The sequence below is a fragment of the Cajanus cajan genome, chromosome 6, assembly GCF_000230855.2.
Source record: "Cajanus cajan strain Asha chromosome 6, NIPB_CcT2T_4, whole genome shotgun sequence".
Lineage (NCBI taxonomy): Eukaryota > Viridiplantae > Streptophyta > Magnoliopsida > Fabales > Fabaceae > Cajanus > Cajanus cajan.
The window spans coordinates 52,122,012-52,141,832 of NC_138522.1; the positions used below are offsets into that span (position 1 = coordinate 52,122,012).

The 19,821-nt window shown below is 30.7% G+C and overlaps 1 protein-coding gene across 1 annotated transcript; it reads left to right on the top strand.

Annotated features, from left to right (window-relative positions):
* The first annotated feature begins 1,132 nt into the window (after positions 1 to 1,132).
* LOC109809429 (COP9 signalosome complex subunit 5a) lies at positions 1,133 to 6,494 on the top strand. The gene is made up of 6 exons (XM_020372737.3): positions 1,133 to 1,658; positions 1,734 to 2,015; positions 2,091 to 2,238; positions 2,397 to 2,479; positions 5,961 to 6,038; positions 6,130 to 6,494. The coding sequence occupies exons 1-6, from the start codon at positions 1,224 to 1,226 to the stop codon at positions 6,217 to 6,219; spliced, it is 1,116 nt and encodes a 371-aa protein (XP_020228326.1). The 5' UTR covers positions 1,133 to 1,223; the 3' UTR covers positions 6,220 to 6,494.
* Positions 6,495 to 19,821: the final 13,327 nt, after the last annotated feature.

Consider the following 19,821-nt stretch of genomic DNA (forward strand, 5'->3'; position numbering starts at 1 on the left):
ATATTTTCTTTATTTTTTATCCTTATAAAATTTATAAATATTATTTTTGGTCCTTATAAAATAATTAAATTTTGATTTTGATCCTATAAGATGTTTTTCTTTGATTTTCATTCTTCTAAAATTTAAATTAACTATTTTTAGTCTCTAATGATATTTTAAGGTGAATAAATAATATTTATTCTTTTTTGATAAAGATACGAAAGATTACAAAGATGGTCGCAATAAAGATTGAGTACCCCCATGTTTCTAAACTATTTTAATTCATCTTTATCTAACTACTAGGCTAAGGACTTATAAAGTTTTTTAGAGGTGTTAAATATCAATATGATAATATCATTGATGATTGTAAGTAATACTTAAGATGATTACTTGATTTTTTAATAAATAAAAAGTAGTTAGAAAATGATCATATAAAAATTGGGACTAAAAACAATAATTTTAATTTTATAAAGATGAAAAATAAAGAATTTTTTTAGAGAAACTAAAATCAAAATTTATTAATTTTATAAAAACTAAAAATATATTTAAATTTATATATAAATTACGAAAGTATAATCATAGAAGTCTAAAATGTAACATAGGTAATGAACAATGGTTTTTTTTTAAGGGGTAATGAACAAAATTTTAAAAAATGTTACATGTACACAAAAATTAAGCTCATTCGTAAATTATAAATTTAAATGCTAATTTATGAATCAGTTAACTTTTAAATTTTCTAATGGTTTCCATACAAAGTTCACGAGAATATATATATAAAAAAAATCATTTTTTGAATTTAAAATATTATTATTAATGCATTATTATCTTCAAATTTATTTTTAAAACATTATGTTTTATTTCAGAGTACAACAATCTATCAGTATATTAAATTAAAACAGATATCTCAGTATAATGGTTTTAGGTTTTATCGAGTTCTTTTAATTTTTTTCTTCAAGGTTTTTGCATAATATTTTATATTTCATTATGTATTATATATCTTTGCATTACACATGCTAGTATTATTTTAATTCATTAAAAGTACATAAAAAAAAAAACACAGATACTTAGCTGTTATCTCATATATTGATATTTATCAGGATAAAAAAAAAAAAAAAAGATTCGCACAGCCGGTGAAGAATAAGAAAATATTGTTAATTCAAATTTAAGTGTGTTGAAGGGTTTAGCAAAAGAGAGAGTGTAGCAGTGAAGAGAGAAGAAGAGCGGTCTCTCTGGTCCATTCCAACATGCAAGGCAAAGAAATGGAAGGCGTGTCTTCTTCTTCCTCATCGGCGATCGCCCAGAAAACGTGGGAGCTCGAGAACAGCATCATCCCCATGGACACTCCGGCCGCCACCGCCACCACCACCAACGCCGACGACTCCATCTTCTACTACGACGAGGCCGGCCAGAACGAGTTCCAGCGCGACAAGCCCTGGGCCAACGACCCCCACTACTTCAAGCGCGTCAAGATCTCCGCACTCGCGCTCCTCAAGATGGTGGTGCACGCGCGCTCCGGCGGCACCATCGAGGTCATGGGCCTCATGCAAGGGAAAACCGACGCCGACGCCATCATCGTCATGGACGCCTTCGCCCTCCCCGTCGAAGGCACCGAAACGCGCGTCAATGCGCAAGCCGATGCATACGAGTACATGGTCGATTATTCCCAGACCAATAAGCAGGTGAAACCCTAACCCTAACCCTAACCCTAACCCTTGTTTCGATTTTGCTTGGTTTTATTGAATTGGTTTTTGTAGGCTGGGCGGTTGGAGAATGTCGTGGGATGGTATCACTCTCATCCTGGATACGGGTGCTGGCTGTCGGGGATCGATGTTTCGACGCAGATGCTGAATCAGCAGTTTCAGGAGCCGTTTCTGGCTGTGGTTATTGACCCCACGAGGACTGTTTCTGCTGGGAAGGTTGAGATTGGAGCTTTCAGGACTTACCCTGAAGGGTATAAGCCTCCGGATGAGCCTATTTCTGAGTATCAGACTATTCCTCTCAATAAGATTGAGGATTTTGGTGTCCATTGTAAACAGGTCTTTCTTCTTTCTTTCGTCTTTTGCCCAATTGTGGATTGCCCCTTTTTTAATTTTATTTTTGTGGTTTTTCAGTATTATGCATTGGATATCACTTACTTCAAGTCCTCTCTTGATTCACACCTCTTGGATCTGCTGTGGAACAAGTATTGGGTGAATACACTCTCGTCTTCTCCTCTGTTGGGTAATGGAGACTATGTTGCTGGACAAATCTCTGATTTAGGTACTACTTTTGCTGTGGTGTGCTTTTGGTTCTGCCATTTGTTGTCGACATGAATGTGGATTAGGATGGTTCTGTATTTCTCTGATAAAATGTTGCATTGTTGTTACTGTTATGGTTTGAAAGTGTGAGTGTCTCAGTTGGGAAGTTTCTTTTTGCAGCTGAAAAGCTAGAACAAGCCGAGAATCAGTTGGCACACTCTCGCTTTGGGCCATTAATAGCGCCTGCACCTAGAAAGAAAGAGGTGAGTGACCGCTGCTCTACATGTCTACAGTATGTTCCTTCATTTATTAGATGTTCTGCATTGAGGTTTCCTTTGGATTATTGGAGTGTTTCACGACAGCTTAGCATTTTAATAATAAAATCTCTTATGGTTGTTTATCTGTCATCTAATCCATGCCGAATGGAAATTTTGATATGCATCTACTCATTAAAAATTTGAAGCCTGTTTCTAACGTTGAAGTGTGAGAATCCATGATCAGTATACCTCATTGTGTTTTCTCCATGAATGAGGTTAATTATAATACCTTTGTTTATGGCTTTGTAAAAATTTGCCATGTTTCCTTCATCAATGATGCCACTGTGCCATGTCATAAAATTAGGCCCTTAAGTTCAAACAAAATTCTCACCAAGATCTTAATAATGTGAATTGGCACTTACACTTACACTGAAGTGATTTACTGACAGGATTGTTCGTCAGGTTTCTAATATGTTGTAAAGTTGAATGATTTCCTAGGATATTTGTTGGAATGCTAATTCTTAAATATGCAGAGATCTATATGGAATGGCAGTATATGTGTCTTAGAAGAGCCTATAATTAGGAGAAGAGAGTTAGGGGTTTATGCCAGCTTGCATTTGAGTATTAAAGTAATGAATGCCATGAATTGATTGGCTAATTTGGCTCACTGGTTTCATAGCTCAATAGCTGTATGTAGGCTAAACCCTAAACCCTAAACTAGGAGATCTTATCTTCTTCCCTGATAAGCAAGTAACCTTATCTCCTCCTACAATCTTGGGATCTTTATCCTTATCTTTATCAAGTACAATTGTTATGATAGTAAGTGATCCCATGATATGTGACACCTCTTCTGTATGTTAATGATGTGTCCCTTTGCTGCCAGATTACCTTTGGCTTGCATGAATGCTGACTATGACAATCAGTGATCAAACGAACAACAGCCTTAAGGACTGTCAGTTACATTAGGATCATAGGTTACAATAATAATGCTCGGAAATCAGTCAATCATAAGGACTATCGGTAACATAGTGATCATTGGGTACACAGCCCCCCAGGGCCTTTTTGAGTAAGCATGCTGAGCCCCAGTTGTACAATAGTAATGTTCGGAAACTGGACTATCAGTAACTTAGTGATTGTAGGGTACACAAGAAAAGATCAGGACCTGGGTGTTGGAGATGATGATGGTTGAGCTTGTTAGATTAACTGCTTCTTTGGCATCTAAGGATTTTTTTTTTCTGTTGACGTTTTGTCTGCAAGAGGATTTTTCTAAACTCCATCACCCCCCCATATTCACTTTGTTGCAATTTTCCATCCCATATTTCATTTATTAAAGAAAATAGACTCATTATTGGTCTTAGTTCTAATCCTTATTTTTCCTATAAATTTGTTGTTTTCACAATTTAAAAAAAAAATCTATGGAAATATTGGATTTATGCATTTCTGAATGAGGTTGTTGCTGTTGGGACTCCATTTCTATTTGGCCAAGTTTAAACCCTAAACCCTAAAGAAAACAAAATCACAGTTGGTCTTGGTTCTAGTCTTTACTTGTCCCTTTAAATGTGTTGTTTTCGCAACAACAAAAAAAATCCTTGGAAATATTGGATAATGCATTTCCGAATGGGCTCCACAGGAACTGTTTCTATTTCGCCAAGTCATATATGTAAAGTGTACGTGGATTACTGGAGTACTCAAGTGTGGTTGGCACTTGATTTGTTTTTTTGCTGAATACTACTGAATTTTTGCTGATTTAATTTGTAATATTAGTTTCCCCATGACATCTCAGATTTACTTTGTCGATGTACTGTTCTATTGTTGCTAACTAACCTCTAGAAGTATGCATGTGTGCTCGTGCTCATGTACAGCATGAACAAAATGACAAAAATTATGTGAAATTTGATTAGTTTACATGTTGTTGGGCTATACATATGATTTCCCTATTTCCATGATGAATAGTTATTTCTTATTTGGGTCAATTCTCCTGTTATGTGTAAAATTTCAGCATATATTGTCCTTTTATATTGCTGAATATTGTGCCAATTTCGTGCACCCATACACATATATATATGGGTGCCATTGCCAAGTGGTATGTATATGTATATACCATAGTAGTCAATCCCGGATAGCGGCGCGGAGCGGCCGACCCTAAAACTGGGATAGCGGGATGACGCGGAGCGGGATAACCGCTATTTAAATATTAATTTATATATATTAAATAATTAATAATATATATATATATATAAGCTAAAAAAACAAAAAAATAACTCTAAATTCATGCTGCAGAAATAGAAATAGAATTTTCTGAAATTAAAAATAAAATTTTCTGAATTAAATTTAATCAGAAATTAAAAATAAAATTTGCTGAATTAAATTTAATCAGAAATTAAAAATAAAATTTTCTGAATTAAATTTAATCAGAAATTAAAAATAAATTTTTCTGAATTAAATTTAATTAGAAATTAAAAATTAAATTTGCTGAATTAAATTTAATCAGAATTTAAAAGTAAAATTTGTTGAATTAAATTTAATCAGAATTTAAAAATAAAATTTGTTCAACTAAATTAAATCAGAAATTAAAAAAAAATATTGAAATAATTTAATAAATAATTAAAAAAAGAATATGTTGCATGTTGCATAAAAGGCATCCTCGAAGGAGAATAGAAGACAAAAGTCGGAGCTTGCGGCCACGTCGGAGCTGCGTCGGACCTGGAGGCGCGTCGGAGTCCGAGGTGCGTCGGAGCTGGAGGCGCGTCGGCGATGGAGGTGCGTCGGAGCCGGAGTTCGTCGGAGCTGCACGCTGCACGCACGATAGCCAGAGAAGAAGAAAGGGAGAGACGAAAGGAGGGGTTTGGTTTGGATGAGTCTGAAATCGCGAGAGGGAAAGGGAGGATTAGGGCAAAAAAACCCCATTGAAAAGACCGACTTACCCTTAATGAAGGGTAAGTATGAAATCGCGCCGCGATTCCGCGATTTGGGCCGCTCTGCTCCGCCTCCGACGCGGCCGCTCCAGCCGCTACACAAATCCGCTCCGCTCCAGCAGCCAGATTGCGGGGTGAGGCCACTCCGCTCCGGAGCGCCGCGATAGCGGCCGCTCCGGCCGCTATTGACTACTATGGTATATACCCCCTTCTCAAAATGGAGGGATAAACTATTTTTGTGTCTCTATCTCAAATTCCGTTTTCTTTAATCCCAGTCTCCAAAAAGCTCTTATTTTTTTATTGAAAAAAAGTGTACACCTGCCACAAAACCAAAATGTTGGGACAAATTGCAATTGTTAATTAAGAATTTGTAATTGACTGTTGAATATTTGAATCTAAATATTTTTTTTAAATGTTAAATGAGATAAGAAAATTGGAACTGATACATAACCATGCAAATGTACAGTAGGTCTTTCAGTTACTCATCAACTTTGTAAACCATAACCCATCAATACCACTCCCACAATTTTGTCTCCTTACATACCTGATGCTTACACTTCCATGATTTGCAGGAAGAATCTCCTCTTGCTAAGATTACTCGTGACAGTGCAAAAATAACTGTGGAGCAAGTGCATGGTCTAATGTCACAGGTGACTCCCCTTCCCCCAGGGTTTCCTTCCTGCTTGTTAAATTATTATTTTCAAGGCTGCTCAAATTTAATGATCAATTTCTTGTATGTAGGTTATCAAGGACATTCTGTTTAACTCCGTTCATCAAGCAAACAGAACTCGCAGTGAAGCATCTGGTCCTGAACCAATGATTGAGAGCTGATTCTGGCGTCTGCTAGAGATGCATTTATACATATTCTTTCTTTTTTGGTTTTGTCCTCATTATCGTCTAACTCATATACTTCACAGGCAGTAAATCCAACCTTGTATTTTGCTTTTTTTTTTTTCCCTCCTACTCGTACTCTGCATATTCTTGTTTTATTTCATAAGATTATGCGTGTACTGTCAACCATGCAGTGGAATTCATCTTACAGAAACAAAACCGTTGGCTAATGCAAAACTTAACAAATACAATCGTCTGTGCTTTAATGCCTTTTACTACTGGTTGCAGCCAAGTTAACTCTCGCTCGTTATTGTACGGACTCGATTATTTTGGGTCTGTTGATTCATGGTTGTTGCAGTCTTCGGTTCTAAGGCTGAATTTGGGCATGTTTGAATAAGATTAATTTTCTTTGATAATAAGTTAAAATAAAATAAATTTCTTTTATATATTTAAATTAACTTGTGTATTTCAAATTTGAAAAAGTTAGACGGGGGAATTTTCTAATTTATTTTGTGAAAAAAAAACAATTTAAGATTTTTGTGAGCCGCACAAATTGACGTCAGACAGAATAGTCATCTGATTGATGTTGCAGTAATGGTGTGGCATGGCCATCCATCAGCGGTTAGATTAATTTGTAATTCTTTTTGCGAATTACCGGAGACAATTTAAGATTGGGTAGTTATTAATATTAAACATTGTTGTGAGATTCGAAGGATCTTTTTATAAATTTAAAGTAAAAGGAGAAAATTTGAAAGGAAAAAATTGAAAACAAGAGTACAATACTTCGTGTTAAACAGAAGGAAATATTATTTACATGAAATGAAAGTGGCAAGAAATCAATTTTGCTGGCAAGTGTAATATCTCTGAAGGTAAAAACAAGGAGATTAGAGAAATGTCTAGATATTTTATATTTTAACATTTTCGTTATTATTAGATGAAATCTTTACTAGTTCAATTGATAGAAGAATTGTGTTATTTAGTGGAATTGGATGATTGTTTACTCAATGGAGTGACATATTGCATTAGTCTCTCAGATGAATGGTCTGAAAAGTAGGAGTAAAAGATTAACTTGAAAAACTAAATTGTTTTTGGACCAAAGAAACACTTAAATTTCAAGTCTCCAGTCAACAACTTTATTAAGGATCATCTTCACTTCACGAGGCTTTACTTCATACTAGAACAAAAAAAAAAGAAAGTGCAAATTAAGGATTTGCTAAGATCCTACAATGACACAAACTAGACAGAGATTAACAACTGAAATATACGTAAATTTAGACTTAACGTGATCATTTGATGTATTTATTGAATCGTTGAAACAAGACTATGATGCATACTAGACAGCTGTGTTGAAATTGGATACGTATCATGCCATTGCCATGTAATGTAAGAGTGGACGGTTGATAACAAAATGGATGGCTATGAGAAAAAGTAGGTTCTAGACTCTGTCCCATGGAAGGCTATGATTTTGCTGGTCCTTTTCTTACGTACGATAATTCACATTATAATCATTTAGATACCCAATAAGAGAGGCCTCAGTGAAGACGTACCCTTTGTCCTTCTTCCCATTCACAACCATAAGCCAAATGAAACAGTACTTCCAACTCACCTTCCTTTTAATTTAGTTTATTTCTTTGGCTTTTTGTCAATGCTCGTACAAGTTACGCTTCTCACGATTCTCTGATTAGATTAGCAATATGTACTATAAACTTTCAAATGTATAATTGTGCAAGTCATATTAAAAATTAACCTACCTTTTCTTAAAAATGTGTAGAGACAAACTAACCGTTAATATGAGAATTTTTTGGTAAAGAAATTCTTTTCTCTCATTGTCAAAGCAACATGCATGCGTTGGATAAGATTCTGATAAAAAGGGACGTCTTCATTCACAAGCAAATGGTCCTCCTCTTTATGATGCTGTTTATTTGCAACTCAGATAGCACCTGTGACAATTTCACATGGGACACGGACTCATCTCTTTTCTCTTTCTAGAATCTTTCACAATGTCATACCTACTTCCATAAGCAACTTTCACAATCCAACGCCAAAACACCATCATATTTTTTCACTTCGCCAAAATTTATATTTGTCTCGTGCTAATCCATCCCGAACTTCACCAACCAATTTGTCTTTTAAGTTTTCCAGAGACAGCTCCTACCACTCTTCTCGTGAGAATTCTAACGTTATCATGACTTCAAAAACATCTTCTTATATTAACACGTCATTTCTCATTAAACAAACTTTGTATATGTTCACTGCCATATTATATTATTGATTAAAACCCTTATTTGGTTCCTTATAATATTTTTTTTTCTTCAATTTAGTCCTATTTTAATTTTTTGTTTCAATTTGATCCCTAATAATTTAAATTATTGCAATTTTGGACTTTCGTCTAAATGATTTAAACGGAGTTAACTGTTGGTCACGTGGATGCCAGGTGGATGTCACGTAGATGCCACGTAGATGCGTAGGTGGACGCCAAATTTCTTGAATACACCTGGAACCAGAATGGGTCGTTCTGGTTGCACTCTGGGTGTGTTAATTTTGCAACTGGAACGGGCCGTTCCAGATGCAAAATTAACAAACCAATATTGTAAATCCAGAACGACCCATTCTTAAACCAGAATGGCTCGCTCTGGTTTCAGAACGGCCCGTTCTGATGCACTCATGGTGTGTTAAACTTACATTTGGAACGACCCGTTCTAGTTGTAAAATTAACACATAACATGTGTAATCAGAACGGACCGTTCTGCTTTCAGAACGGACCGTTCTGCTTTCAGAACGGACCGTTCTGGTTCCAGGTGTATTCATGAAATTTGGCATCCCCTATGCATTTACGTGGCATCCCCTATGCATCTACGTGACATCCACCTGGCATCCACGTGACATCCACCTGGCATCCACGTGACCAACAGTTAATTCCATTTAAATCATTTGGACGGAAGTCCTAAATTGTAATTATTAGAAACCAAATTGAAACAAAAAAGTTAAAGTGGAACTAAATTGAAACAAAAAAATATTATAAAGGATCAAATAAGAGTTTTAACCTATATTATTTATAACAAAATTTCTCAAACTCTAGTCATGGCCTCATTCATTCGTATATCTACAGTGACTAGTCATAACTTTGTTGTCTTCGTTTTTTGCAACTTCATATTTGAAGAAAAAAGCCAAGAATAAATGAAATGTTGGGTTTTTTACTTTATATTGAGTGATAAATATGAGGATAACACCGTGGCCGTAGCACAAGAATGGGTGGCAAGAAGGAGAAAGAACTTTACTTTAAATATTGTTGGTCCAAATTTTTTTCCCCAATCCCATCAGAATTGACGGGTAACGAGAAGTAATTCGGAGTTATCACAAAGAAAAAATGCCTTTGCCACTTGAGGATGGATTGTCTATACAAGTCACACTCAAAAGTTTCACCGTATAAGACACTGTAATCTTCCCAATGCCAAGATTTTGGACTTATTATTACTGTAACCGTGACATCTTCTATTAAATTTGTTTATAATTTCTCATAATATCAAAGCTCACGACCAAACTATATTATTATAACCTCAATTTAAAACTTTGATGACAACCAAATAATATTAAAATAGAGAAAAAAAAAGGCTATACATTAAATATTTTCGTAAAGTTCAATTGATTAAGATAGTGGTTAAGCACTCTGGACTTACTTATAGTAAATACACTTTACTTAAAAAGGAATCTTGTGTTTGATATCCACTATGTGAGAAATTTTTTTAGATCATTGACAGTTATATTACTACAAATGAGATTAATCTTTATCCTAAAAAAATGATAATCATGATAAAACAAAAAAAAAATATTTTACATAATTATTTAATCATAACCGTTATGTAGAATAAATTTGTGGACTCTTATAATAGTTATATTAAAAGTCATATTAATAAGTGTAAAATCATTTACAACTAGAGTGTATCAGGATTAAACCCAGCAAAATAACTATAAAACTGTGATTATGACTGCAAATTAAAACTTTGGCGACAATGAAACAAAATAGTGGTGATTTAACAATGCTTGAGCTTGAAACAGTGGTCCAAATCATTGAGAGTGAGAGGTGGGGGCATTGTCACTATTCCATCGTATACATTCGTCCTGACCCTGCCAGAAAGGAATTTGCAGACCCAATCCATATCGTATGCCCTTGTGTAAGGCTATTCCTAAGAATCTTTGCTTCGCTTACTACTCATCATAGTCACATATAACATTAATTTTGGTTAGTGTGCCAATAATATTTGAGGACAACTATAGCTTACAATTCAACTTTTGTGAGCAATTTAATCAAAAAAACAAAACTTTTGTCAGATAATTATTCTAATGGCATCTCTTATCTCTGCCTTTCTTTCCCAACCCTTTTTATATTCAAATTTATACTCGAGGCGTGTCCATCTCCTATTTAATTTGGTAGGTCAAAAAGAGAAAGCCTAAGGAACTTTGTGGGGTAATGTTTATTGGATGCAATGACAGAGGACCATTGCAGAATATGAACAATGTTAGGGGAAAACTATAAAAGTCTTACTCTATGTCTCAGTATTCTCTAAGAGTTATTTTACACAAAATAAGAAAAGTTAAAAAAATATATATAATTTTACAAAATTAATTTTATGATAAGTTTTTTTACTAAAATAATGTAACACAAAACTATTTTCTAAAGAATATTATGAAGAGTATAAAAAAGGTAATTAATATTAATAGACATTTTTTTTAAAACACGCCTATTATGAAACAGATAAATATTGAATTAAAAATATTAATGAGTATGATCTTTTCATTTGATGTCAACCATTGCTTGTTTGAATTCTATTTACATATATAGTTTTATGCCTTTTATTATTTTGATAAACCATATATAGTTTTATTCTATATACGATATACCAAGATTCACATCTTTTTCTTTTAAAGCATAAATGCTTATTTATTTATATATATTCCCAAATGCGACATGGATGAATTAAACAGTGAATAAAGTCCATGGTGAAAGATTCCTAGTGACTATTTTTAAAGCTCTTTATTTCCTTGAAAAGGGATTTATTGGAGGATCAACCTTAATACTTCAAACAATTAGTCGCAAAGGGAACAAAACAAAACTGTGTTTCTATTTTTTTTATTTTATTTAAATCACAGGTATTACTTATAAATTATACATTGGCTCATGTCGAGACTGAATTGGACAAACCAGAAGATCAAACATATATGATTTTAATTACAAACCGTAAAATCAATAAGTAATAAAAGGAGTTAAATCTCTAAAGAAAACCTAGGTCCATATGGAGGGAGTAGTAACTGTGGATTCCAGTTCCTCTCTCCTCAGTTTATTTATTTTTAATTGTACATATAATTAGTATTTTATTATGTACAAGATAAATATATCTTTTTTATTTAAATTTTATAATGAAAAATACTAAACCAAATAGGTCTAGTAAGTTTTAAGTCTAAAAGTATTGGTTTGGTCTAGCTGAGTTGTTCTGTTGAGACAAATTGAATCATTTCTTTTAGGTCACTTTTTTTTTTTCGAAATCCTACTCGTCGTGTTAATTTGTCAACCTAGATATTTTTGACACCTCTATCTTAAAGCAATTACATATACATTTATTGTAAAATGTTTACCTCCCAATAAGCTTAGATTTCTTAAGTTCTCCAATCAAATCCCAATGAACTAAAGTTCAAGATTCTTCACCCTTACCAAGTGATGTCGCAATTAAACCTTGACATTTATTGTAGAATTCACATACTTCAATTTACAATTACTCTTTCCTTTACATTTTATTTGATGCTTAAAGTTTTGACATGGAATTTAAAATTTTTAATTAATACTTCTTATTTTATAAAATAAATCAAGAAACTTTCTAATATATCTTTAAATTCCTGAAATTCTCACTAATAATTAAAAAATACATTAATAATAGTTAAAAGTATAATAAAAAAATATTTAATGTTGCATTAATATTGTAATACAATAATCAAATTAAAACAGACAAAAATTACTAAAACGTCGAATAAAATAAAATGAAGAAAATAAGTCTTAACATTTTTCTTAGGTGAAAGTCCAAGATTTCTAACCTAAGCCAAAATATATGAATCTCATTAGTCTTTTTGTCCAACTTTAGTGCTCCCTTTGCTACCTTTTTAGGAGGCAGACATGTTGAACTTCTATTTGAGAATGTAATTTAATACAATTTACTTTCTAGGGCAACTTTCCCATATACATCAAATTCCAGAATTTCTTGGTACGTAGTTGCATCAACTTCAACTTGGAATGATAACTGATCACACCTCGTTCATTCTTGGCACCAAAATTTAACCTCTTTCAATGAGTATATGAACTACATTCATTCACTATGATCACCTTGTGAGCTAAAACATTCTTGCATTGTTTGTACTTAATTTTCATTCCTTTTACAACCTAAGATTACAAATTACTTCTTTCTTATACCTCGTGTTTGCATCTGACCTCATAATGACAATAAAATTGACATTCATAAGCGACTTTTCAAGCCCAATTCAACAAATCATCTTGTGTAGGAAAAATCTGGAAAAAAAAAATAGATATGTTGCCCGCTCACTCATAACTTAACAATATTTTACGATTGAATTATTTATATAGTAGTAAATGCATAACATTACTATAAGCCACATCTCTCCCTCCATCACCCATTTTACTTGACATGTCTAGCTGTTTATATGTCTTTGTTGGAATATTAATGCAAGTAAAATCCTATATTATTCAAATAATAAAAATGACATGAATTTATATATACATAATTGTCTCTGTTGGTAAAGAGACCATCGAATAATACTCATGGATAAATAATTTTCACAAATTTATATAGGATCCAAAATGAATAATATCTTATTAACATAGAATCATATGTATTGTATGGTATCTCCGTGACCACAACAATCTCAGTCAATGTCCACTTATTCTTACCCACACAAAACACATTTGAAGAAAAAAAATCCTTGCAATTCAAGTAGTTTGGAAACAAAGTTTCGGACTATATTTTTTGAAATATTAATGATTGTTAAAAATTAAATTCAAGAACGAAACCTAATTATGTTTCACAATTATATTTCTGAAACTTATATGTAAAAAAAAAAAATAGTGAAATTTAGTTTCTAGAGCACAACTGCTGAGGTTCCGGAAATTAAATTATATAGTACCTAACAACAATATAAAAAGGATTCAGCAAGCTATTTTTTATAATATTTTCAAATTAAATTTACTAAACCTTATTATATCATTTTTAATTGGATTTAACTGCAAGTTATAATGATTGGGTTTGAATTCTAACATTTGCATATGCAAAAAAAAAAAAATTAAGTTGGAGAGAATATCTATTTATTTAATATATCTGTCAAACTTTCAAGAGAAATTTTCTACATGTCTAATGAAATTATCTACATGTTTAATGAAATTATCTACATGTTTAATAGAGAATACTCCTAAGTAAAAAAATTGAAGTTATAATTCATAATATATAATTATATCCAAGTAACTTGTTTATTCGGAGATTAATTTGACTGAGAGGGAAGTAAAAAATTTGTTTTCCTTTACAATTTTATTTATTTTATTTTATTATCTCCAATGGTATAGTTGCTGTGTTTTATTTATGGGAATTATTTGAGTTTAAATGGTATTTTTTTGAGTCCCAAGGAAATTCAATGATCATTGTAGCATACTATTTTGTGTTTAAAGCTATGTAGCATGGCTAGGAGAATTGGGATGATCTTTGTACCTTTTCCTGTGTTTTTTCTGCTCATTGACTGTCTCTAATTAAATATATAAAATTACATAACTTTAAAAATATGTATTTTACTTTATAAAGAAAATAAGAAACTAATTATATTAGTTTTGAGACGTTTTCTTTATTGTGATTAATTATTTACAAATTAAAATTAAAATTTTCAAAAATAAAAGAGAATTTGAAGAAATATTTTTCAAGTGTATATCTTGTAATACAATGGAGAACTTAAGAGTTATAGCTCTTTTCTAAATAATGTGTTGAAAATAAATATGTATATAAGTAATAGCACTATCTTAAAAGTATTCATCATTATGATTTTTTTTTCTGTAACCTATCATTTGAGATAAAAAGCAGGCACATTGTATCCTAACTCCAGAATATGAATCCAGTAAGTGCAAAGAATTTGTCATTCTAACTCCAGCCACTGATCATGACACGTACTTCTTTGTTTTCAAAAGAAGACTTTGAGATAACAATTAACTCAGAGAAACACCAAAAAGATTGCGCAATGATTTCTGTTTTTGTGTTTTAGGCTCAAATCATTTTCCATGTTGCGTGATTCTACCACCCTCATCATATCTCACACGTGTCCAACATTTCATGTTTCCATTCTCACATTCACTTCTTTTTTTTTTTTCACCCATTCACTAATATATTTTTTTTTTTTGTAAATGCATTTTTATTTCCTTTAACATATATATACACACATTAATTAAATACTTATATGCTTCCATTTTGTTGTCATGTTTCTTCTGAATAAAAGACAACATGAAAGGTTCCAATCAAATTGCTGTCTATATATTCCAGGGCCAACGAAGGAAGCAAACTGTTTACTGTTTATCCGAATAAATTGAACCCCAAGAAGAAAAGTATAGTGGGAAAGTTTGTTATTTACTTCATTATAGGATAAATTAAGTGGAGAAAATAGTCCAGTTTAAAATCTCTGCTGAAGCTGAAGCCAACTAATAATCCTTTGTATGTCATCAATTAATTTTATCTATTATTATGCATTAATTATTTATTTGTTTTTTTAAGAGAAACTTTTTTATACATAAATTATATTTTAAAGTGAAGAAATTTTTATACATAAGCTGCATGTATAGATAATTTTGCTCAAAACAAATGGGACTATATAGATAACAATGATTTTCTTAAAAAAAAAAAAAAGTTTACGTTGCATTCATAACTTGAACTTAATGCTACATAAGATGGAACAACATTTTTTCTAATAATAAAAAATACGATGACATAACAAGATTTTAATATAAAGCTGAAAGTAAAGCTTAGCACGATGAGTTGGGGATGGAGGGAAAGAAATAGAGAGGCATAAGAAGGTGTTATATTCGACTTTTTTGAACTCAATGATTAGATATTGGAAGAGTATTTATGCAGTACTTTGCACTTTGCTGCTTCTGTTTACGAAGGATGCATGCATCCCCAGAGAATAATTGCATGTGGCAATTGGACATGCCATTACGACATTACCAACATTGCCCTCCTTTTTTATTATTATTTCGATTTATCTTTTCAGAAGCATAAAATATTAACATTTCAATTGAGAAAGAAATCTAATTAACATCTTTAAGTTGTGTTGGTATGTTGCAGAATCAACGTCTTTTTGAATTGTCATTGTTCACCAACGCAGCAGAATTGTTTTATGGCAATAGCATGGTTGGTTCAATTTACGCGTAACGTTTGCATCCATTTTCACGGTTTGGTAGGCAATTCATAAACAGTAACACAACACCGTTACCGAACGTTGTATTGACGATGACATTATGACCCGATTTTGGGAGAATAAGTGGATAAGTGATTTGTGCTTGTTGGATGTCTTTCCTCGTTTGTACTCCTTTGCCTTGGACTACTATAAGAAAATTGTTATACAGTGACACACACCTTATAGTGATATAATACATGTCACTAAAAATTACTTTTATCCACACAATAAATATAGTATATGTTGGTATATTGTTAAAAAATGTAGGTATAAACTATAATAACACACAAAATATATTGTTAAATCTCATTCAAAATCAACACTAAAATTATATGTAACTATATGTTAAATAGGTATTTACCTACATATATTATACATATAGTGACATTTTTTGTATGTCACTATATATGAAACATTTTTTGTAGTGGACCCGTTGTCAGTGGTGGCAGATAATGGAACTTGGGAGGGATCTAGGTGGGTGTGGCAGGTTAATTAGAGAAGAGAACCTTTTGTCCATGAAGTTAGGAGTGTGAATACCTTGTTGGATGTGTTTCAGGGCTTGCAGATTATCTCTTCAAAGCAAGATTATTGGAGATGAATTTGTGATAAGGACGGTGTATTCTCGGTGAGAAGTGCATACTTTTAGCTGCAACGCTTAGTGGGTGGAGAACTCAAATACTCTTTAGATTTTCAACTAGTTATAGTCTTTGAAAATGCAAGGCTCCGATCAAGTGCTTGATATTTTGTTGGCAGGTGTTATTGAATGCGTTTTCGTGCAAATCATTGTTACAAGTACATGGTGTGAAGTTAGACAACAATATTTATGTTCTTTTTGCTCTCTGTTTGTTGAAAACCCTATTCATCTCTTTTTAATGTGCCCTATGACTTTTAATACTTGGTTAGTTGTTGCTAATTGGTTGGAGGTTGCGGTGATCTTTCCTAATTCTTTAATTTCTCTTTATTTATATTGGACGAATCTTGGTATATATAAAAAACGTTCTCACTTTTTGCGGGTGGTCTGGATTTCTGTTATCTAGTCATTATGACTTCATCGGAATGTTATTATCTTTCAGCAAAGTACTACAAATTGCAAGGAAGTGTTGGACAATATTAAACTGTGTCCATGAAAGTGGATTAGTAGTTTGTATTTCTCATAGTTTCTATTTTAGCTTTGATTCTAATTATGTCTATGTGTCTCTTGTAACTGGTTGGAGTACCCCATCTAATTTAAATCTCTTTTGCTTATAAAAAAAAAACAGACACAACACCATTAAACAAGTAGTATTTTTTTAAGACTTAAATATATTTTTTTATTTATAAAATGATAAATTTTTATTTTGATGTATATAACTTTTTCTTATTTTTAAAATTTTAAAATAATTATTTTGATTCATGTAGAATAAGAAAATTTTAGTTTTAATTTCTATAAAATATTTTTTTTTGTTTAATTGCGTTTTTATTCATATATTATCATAATTATATAATTTTAGTTTTTAAAGTATTATAATTGTACTAATTTTATTTTTCAAAATTTAATTAAGAAATTTTAATTCTTCAAATATTATAATTATATAATTTTTTTTATTTTAGTCTCTCATTTTTCTAAAATTTAAAATCATTAATTTTAGTTTTTAACATCATTTTAAAGTAGCTAAGAAAAATATTTATTTTATGAATCTACATTTTCTTAATAAATTTTTTACGTTAACATGATACTACTAACAATGGTAGATGTCACCTAAATTAGTTATTTGATCTTTATTTAATGATGTCTTATAGTAATATGGATAAAAATAATTTCTTTTACAATGTAAATAAGAAAAATACATAAACTAGGATTGAAAGTCATTTTTTAATATATTTAAATACTTCTTTTCCTAAAACTTGTACTTGATATTGATTTGCTTATTACTTATTCTTCTAGGATAATTCCTCCTCGTTCAAACTTTAATCTAAAAAAAAAAAAAAAAAAGTTCGTGTCTTCCACTCAGACGATTTAGCTCGTTTAGTCAATTTTTTATTAGAAATTTTAATTAAAAATATATTTAAAAATTATGATAATTGTGTAATTTTTTTAAAGAAAATAATATTAAGTTCCTTGCTCACCAATTGAAAAGAGTAAATACAGAGTTACAAAAATAAAGTAGATAGAAGATAAAGACAAATGATTTTATTAAAAATAAGTGTTATCAAACTTACTTGATTAAATTCTTCCATTTAACTATCAACTGTCGTTAAGTATATTAAATTTTCATATTTTAAAAATAGTATTTTTTTTAAAACAAGATATTCCTTAACTAAAAGTTAAAGATTAATTATAAATAAAAAAATGTAAAAATTAATCCTTTAAAGTAATATATACATATAAGGAGTTAATTTCTCTTGACAAATATTTTTTCACACATTATACTTTTATCCACATGTTTAAAAAACAATGTTATATATCACTTATGTTGCACATTGTTAGCTTTAAAAAATTAGGATAAATTAAATTTTAAGTTCTCCTATAATATTCAATCTACAAATTTGGAATTTTTAATTATGTAATTTTAATTCTTTAATTTTAAAATGTATAACGTTGATCATAATCTAACATTAAGTAAACAACATGATAACTAATATTTAATGATATCTAGTTCACATATTTTGTGTAGAAATATTCAATTAAATGATATAATAATTATATTTAATAATATCTTAAAAAATGTAGAATAAAGACTTAAAAAATGTAATTTTATTTAAATATTAATATAATGTCATCTACTTAATATAAATTAATCAATATTATCATTTTAATGGTTAACAGATGATTTAGTGATAAAATCTAAATATAAATTTCATGAAATCGAAAGATTAAAGTTACACTTTAAAAATTAAAAGATCAAAATTTCAAATTAAATAGCATAGATAAAAAAAGTACAATTTAATCATAATTTTATTTATAAAATTGTTATACCATTTATATTTGTATATTAGATTTATGAAATTTCTATATCAATTTACTTTCTTGTAGTATTAGTATCTAGATTATATCTTATCGTTCTAATATTTTTATAAACTTATTTATTCATATGAGTAAATATTTGTAAACTTTTCTAATATTTTTCTCATAAACTTATTACCTAAAGTATGTTGAGAAAAATTTTGTTGCGTGTATTGTTGAAGATGTGTTACATTTTTAATATGTTTTTTGTCTTAAGTATTTATTTAATTAGAAGTACTTTCATATATCATATAAGATATTTATTATAGGAATTGCTTTAAATTTAGTTTTTCTCTTTAAGTGTTACATTTCACTTTTGTTGTGTTATTTATATACATTTTAGGTAAAGATATAATCTATCGGAAAAATTAATAAAGAAGGACAAGAAAGAAGGAGATAAAGATCAAAAGATAAAGAAAGAAGAAGATAAAGATGAATAAATAAATAAAGCAAGAGAAAATTACACGTTTTGATTATTACAAATTATCTTTTTGGATTATCTTGTTCTATCTTATTATTAAGAATTCATTTTTGGCTTAATTTTTAAGATTTTTTAGGTTATAAATTAGACTATTAGGGCTAGGAAAGGACACTTTTGATTTTGTGCTTTGATAGAGAGATTGAAGAGGAGGAATTCGTGACTCTTAGGTTTGTTCTTTTTATGTTATTTCTTTTCTTTTTGGTGGACTATTATGAACATGTGTGAATAGTCTCTCTTTTTTGGGAATCGGGGCTTAACCCATGAAAACATTTATGCTATTATGAATTACTCAAATATTTAATTCTTGTTCTCTTCTTAATCTTATTTCTTTACAATTTATACATGAAAAATGATTAATTTCCACTTTTGATAATTTTAGATATTTAGGGAAGTACTAAGAAGTAAACCTAAGAATTAGAACCTAAAGAAATTGATTTAGGTTTTAAACCATGAGAGTAGATTTAATCCTTCAAGTATAAGCTAAATTAACATAGATCTTAAATGGTTTAATTGAATAGAATTACCATGAGAGTAGGAGGCAATTCAATTGAATACACCTTCGTATCCTAATAGGGAACAAATGATATTTTAGGTTAATTTACCTTCAAGGAGAATAGATAAACATTCAGATAAGACATTTAAACATATAGGA

Excerpts from the sequence above, each read along its gene's own strand:
- LOC109809429 (XM_020372737.3), top strand. The coding sequence starts at position 1,224 with ATGCAAGGCAAAGAAATGGAAGGCGTGTCTTCTTCTTCCTCATCGGCG. Across the intron at positions 2,239-2,396 it reads TGGACAAATCTCTGATTTAG|CTGAAAAGCTAGAACAAGCC; the intron begins GTACTACTTTTG and ends TTCTTTTTGCAG. Across the intron at positions 6,039-6,129 it reads TGCATGGTCTAATGTCACAG|GTTATCAAGGACATTCTGTT; the intron begins GTGACTCCCCTT and ends TCTTGTATGTAG.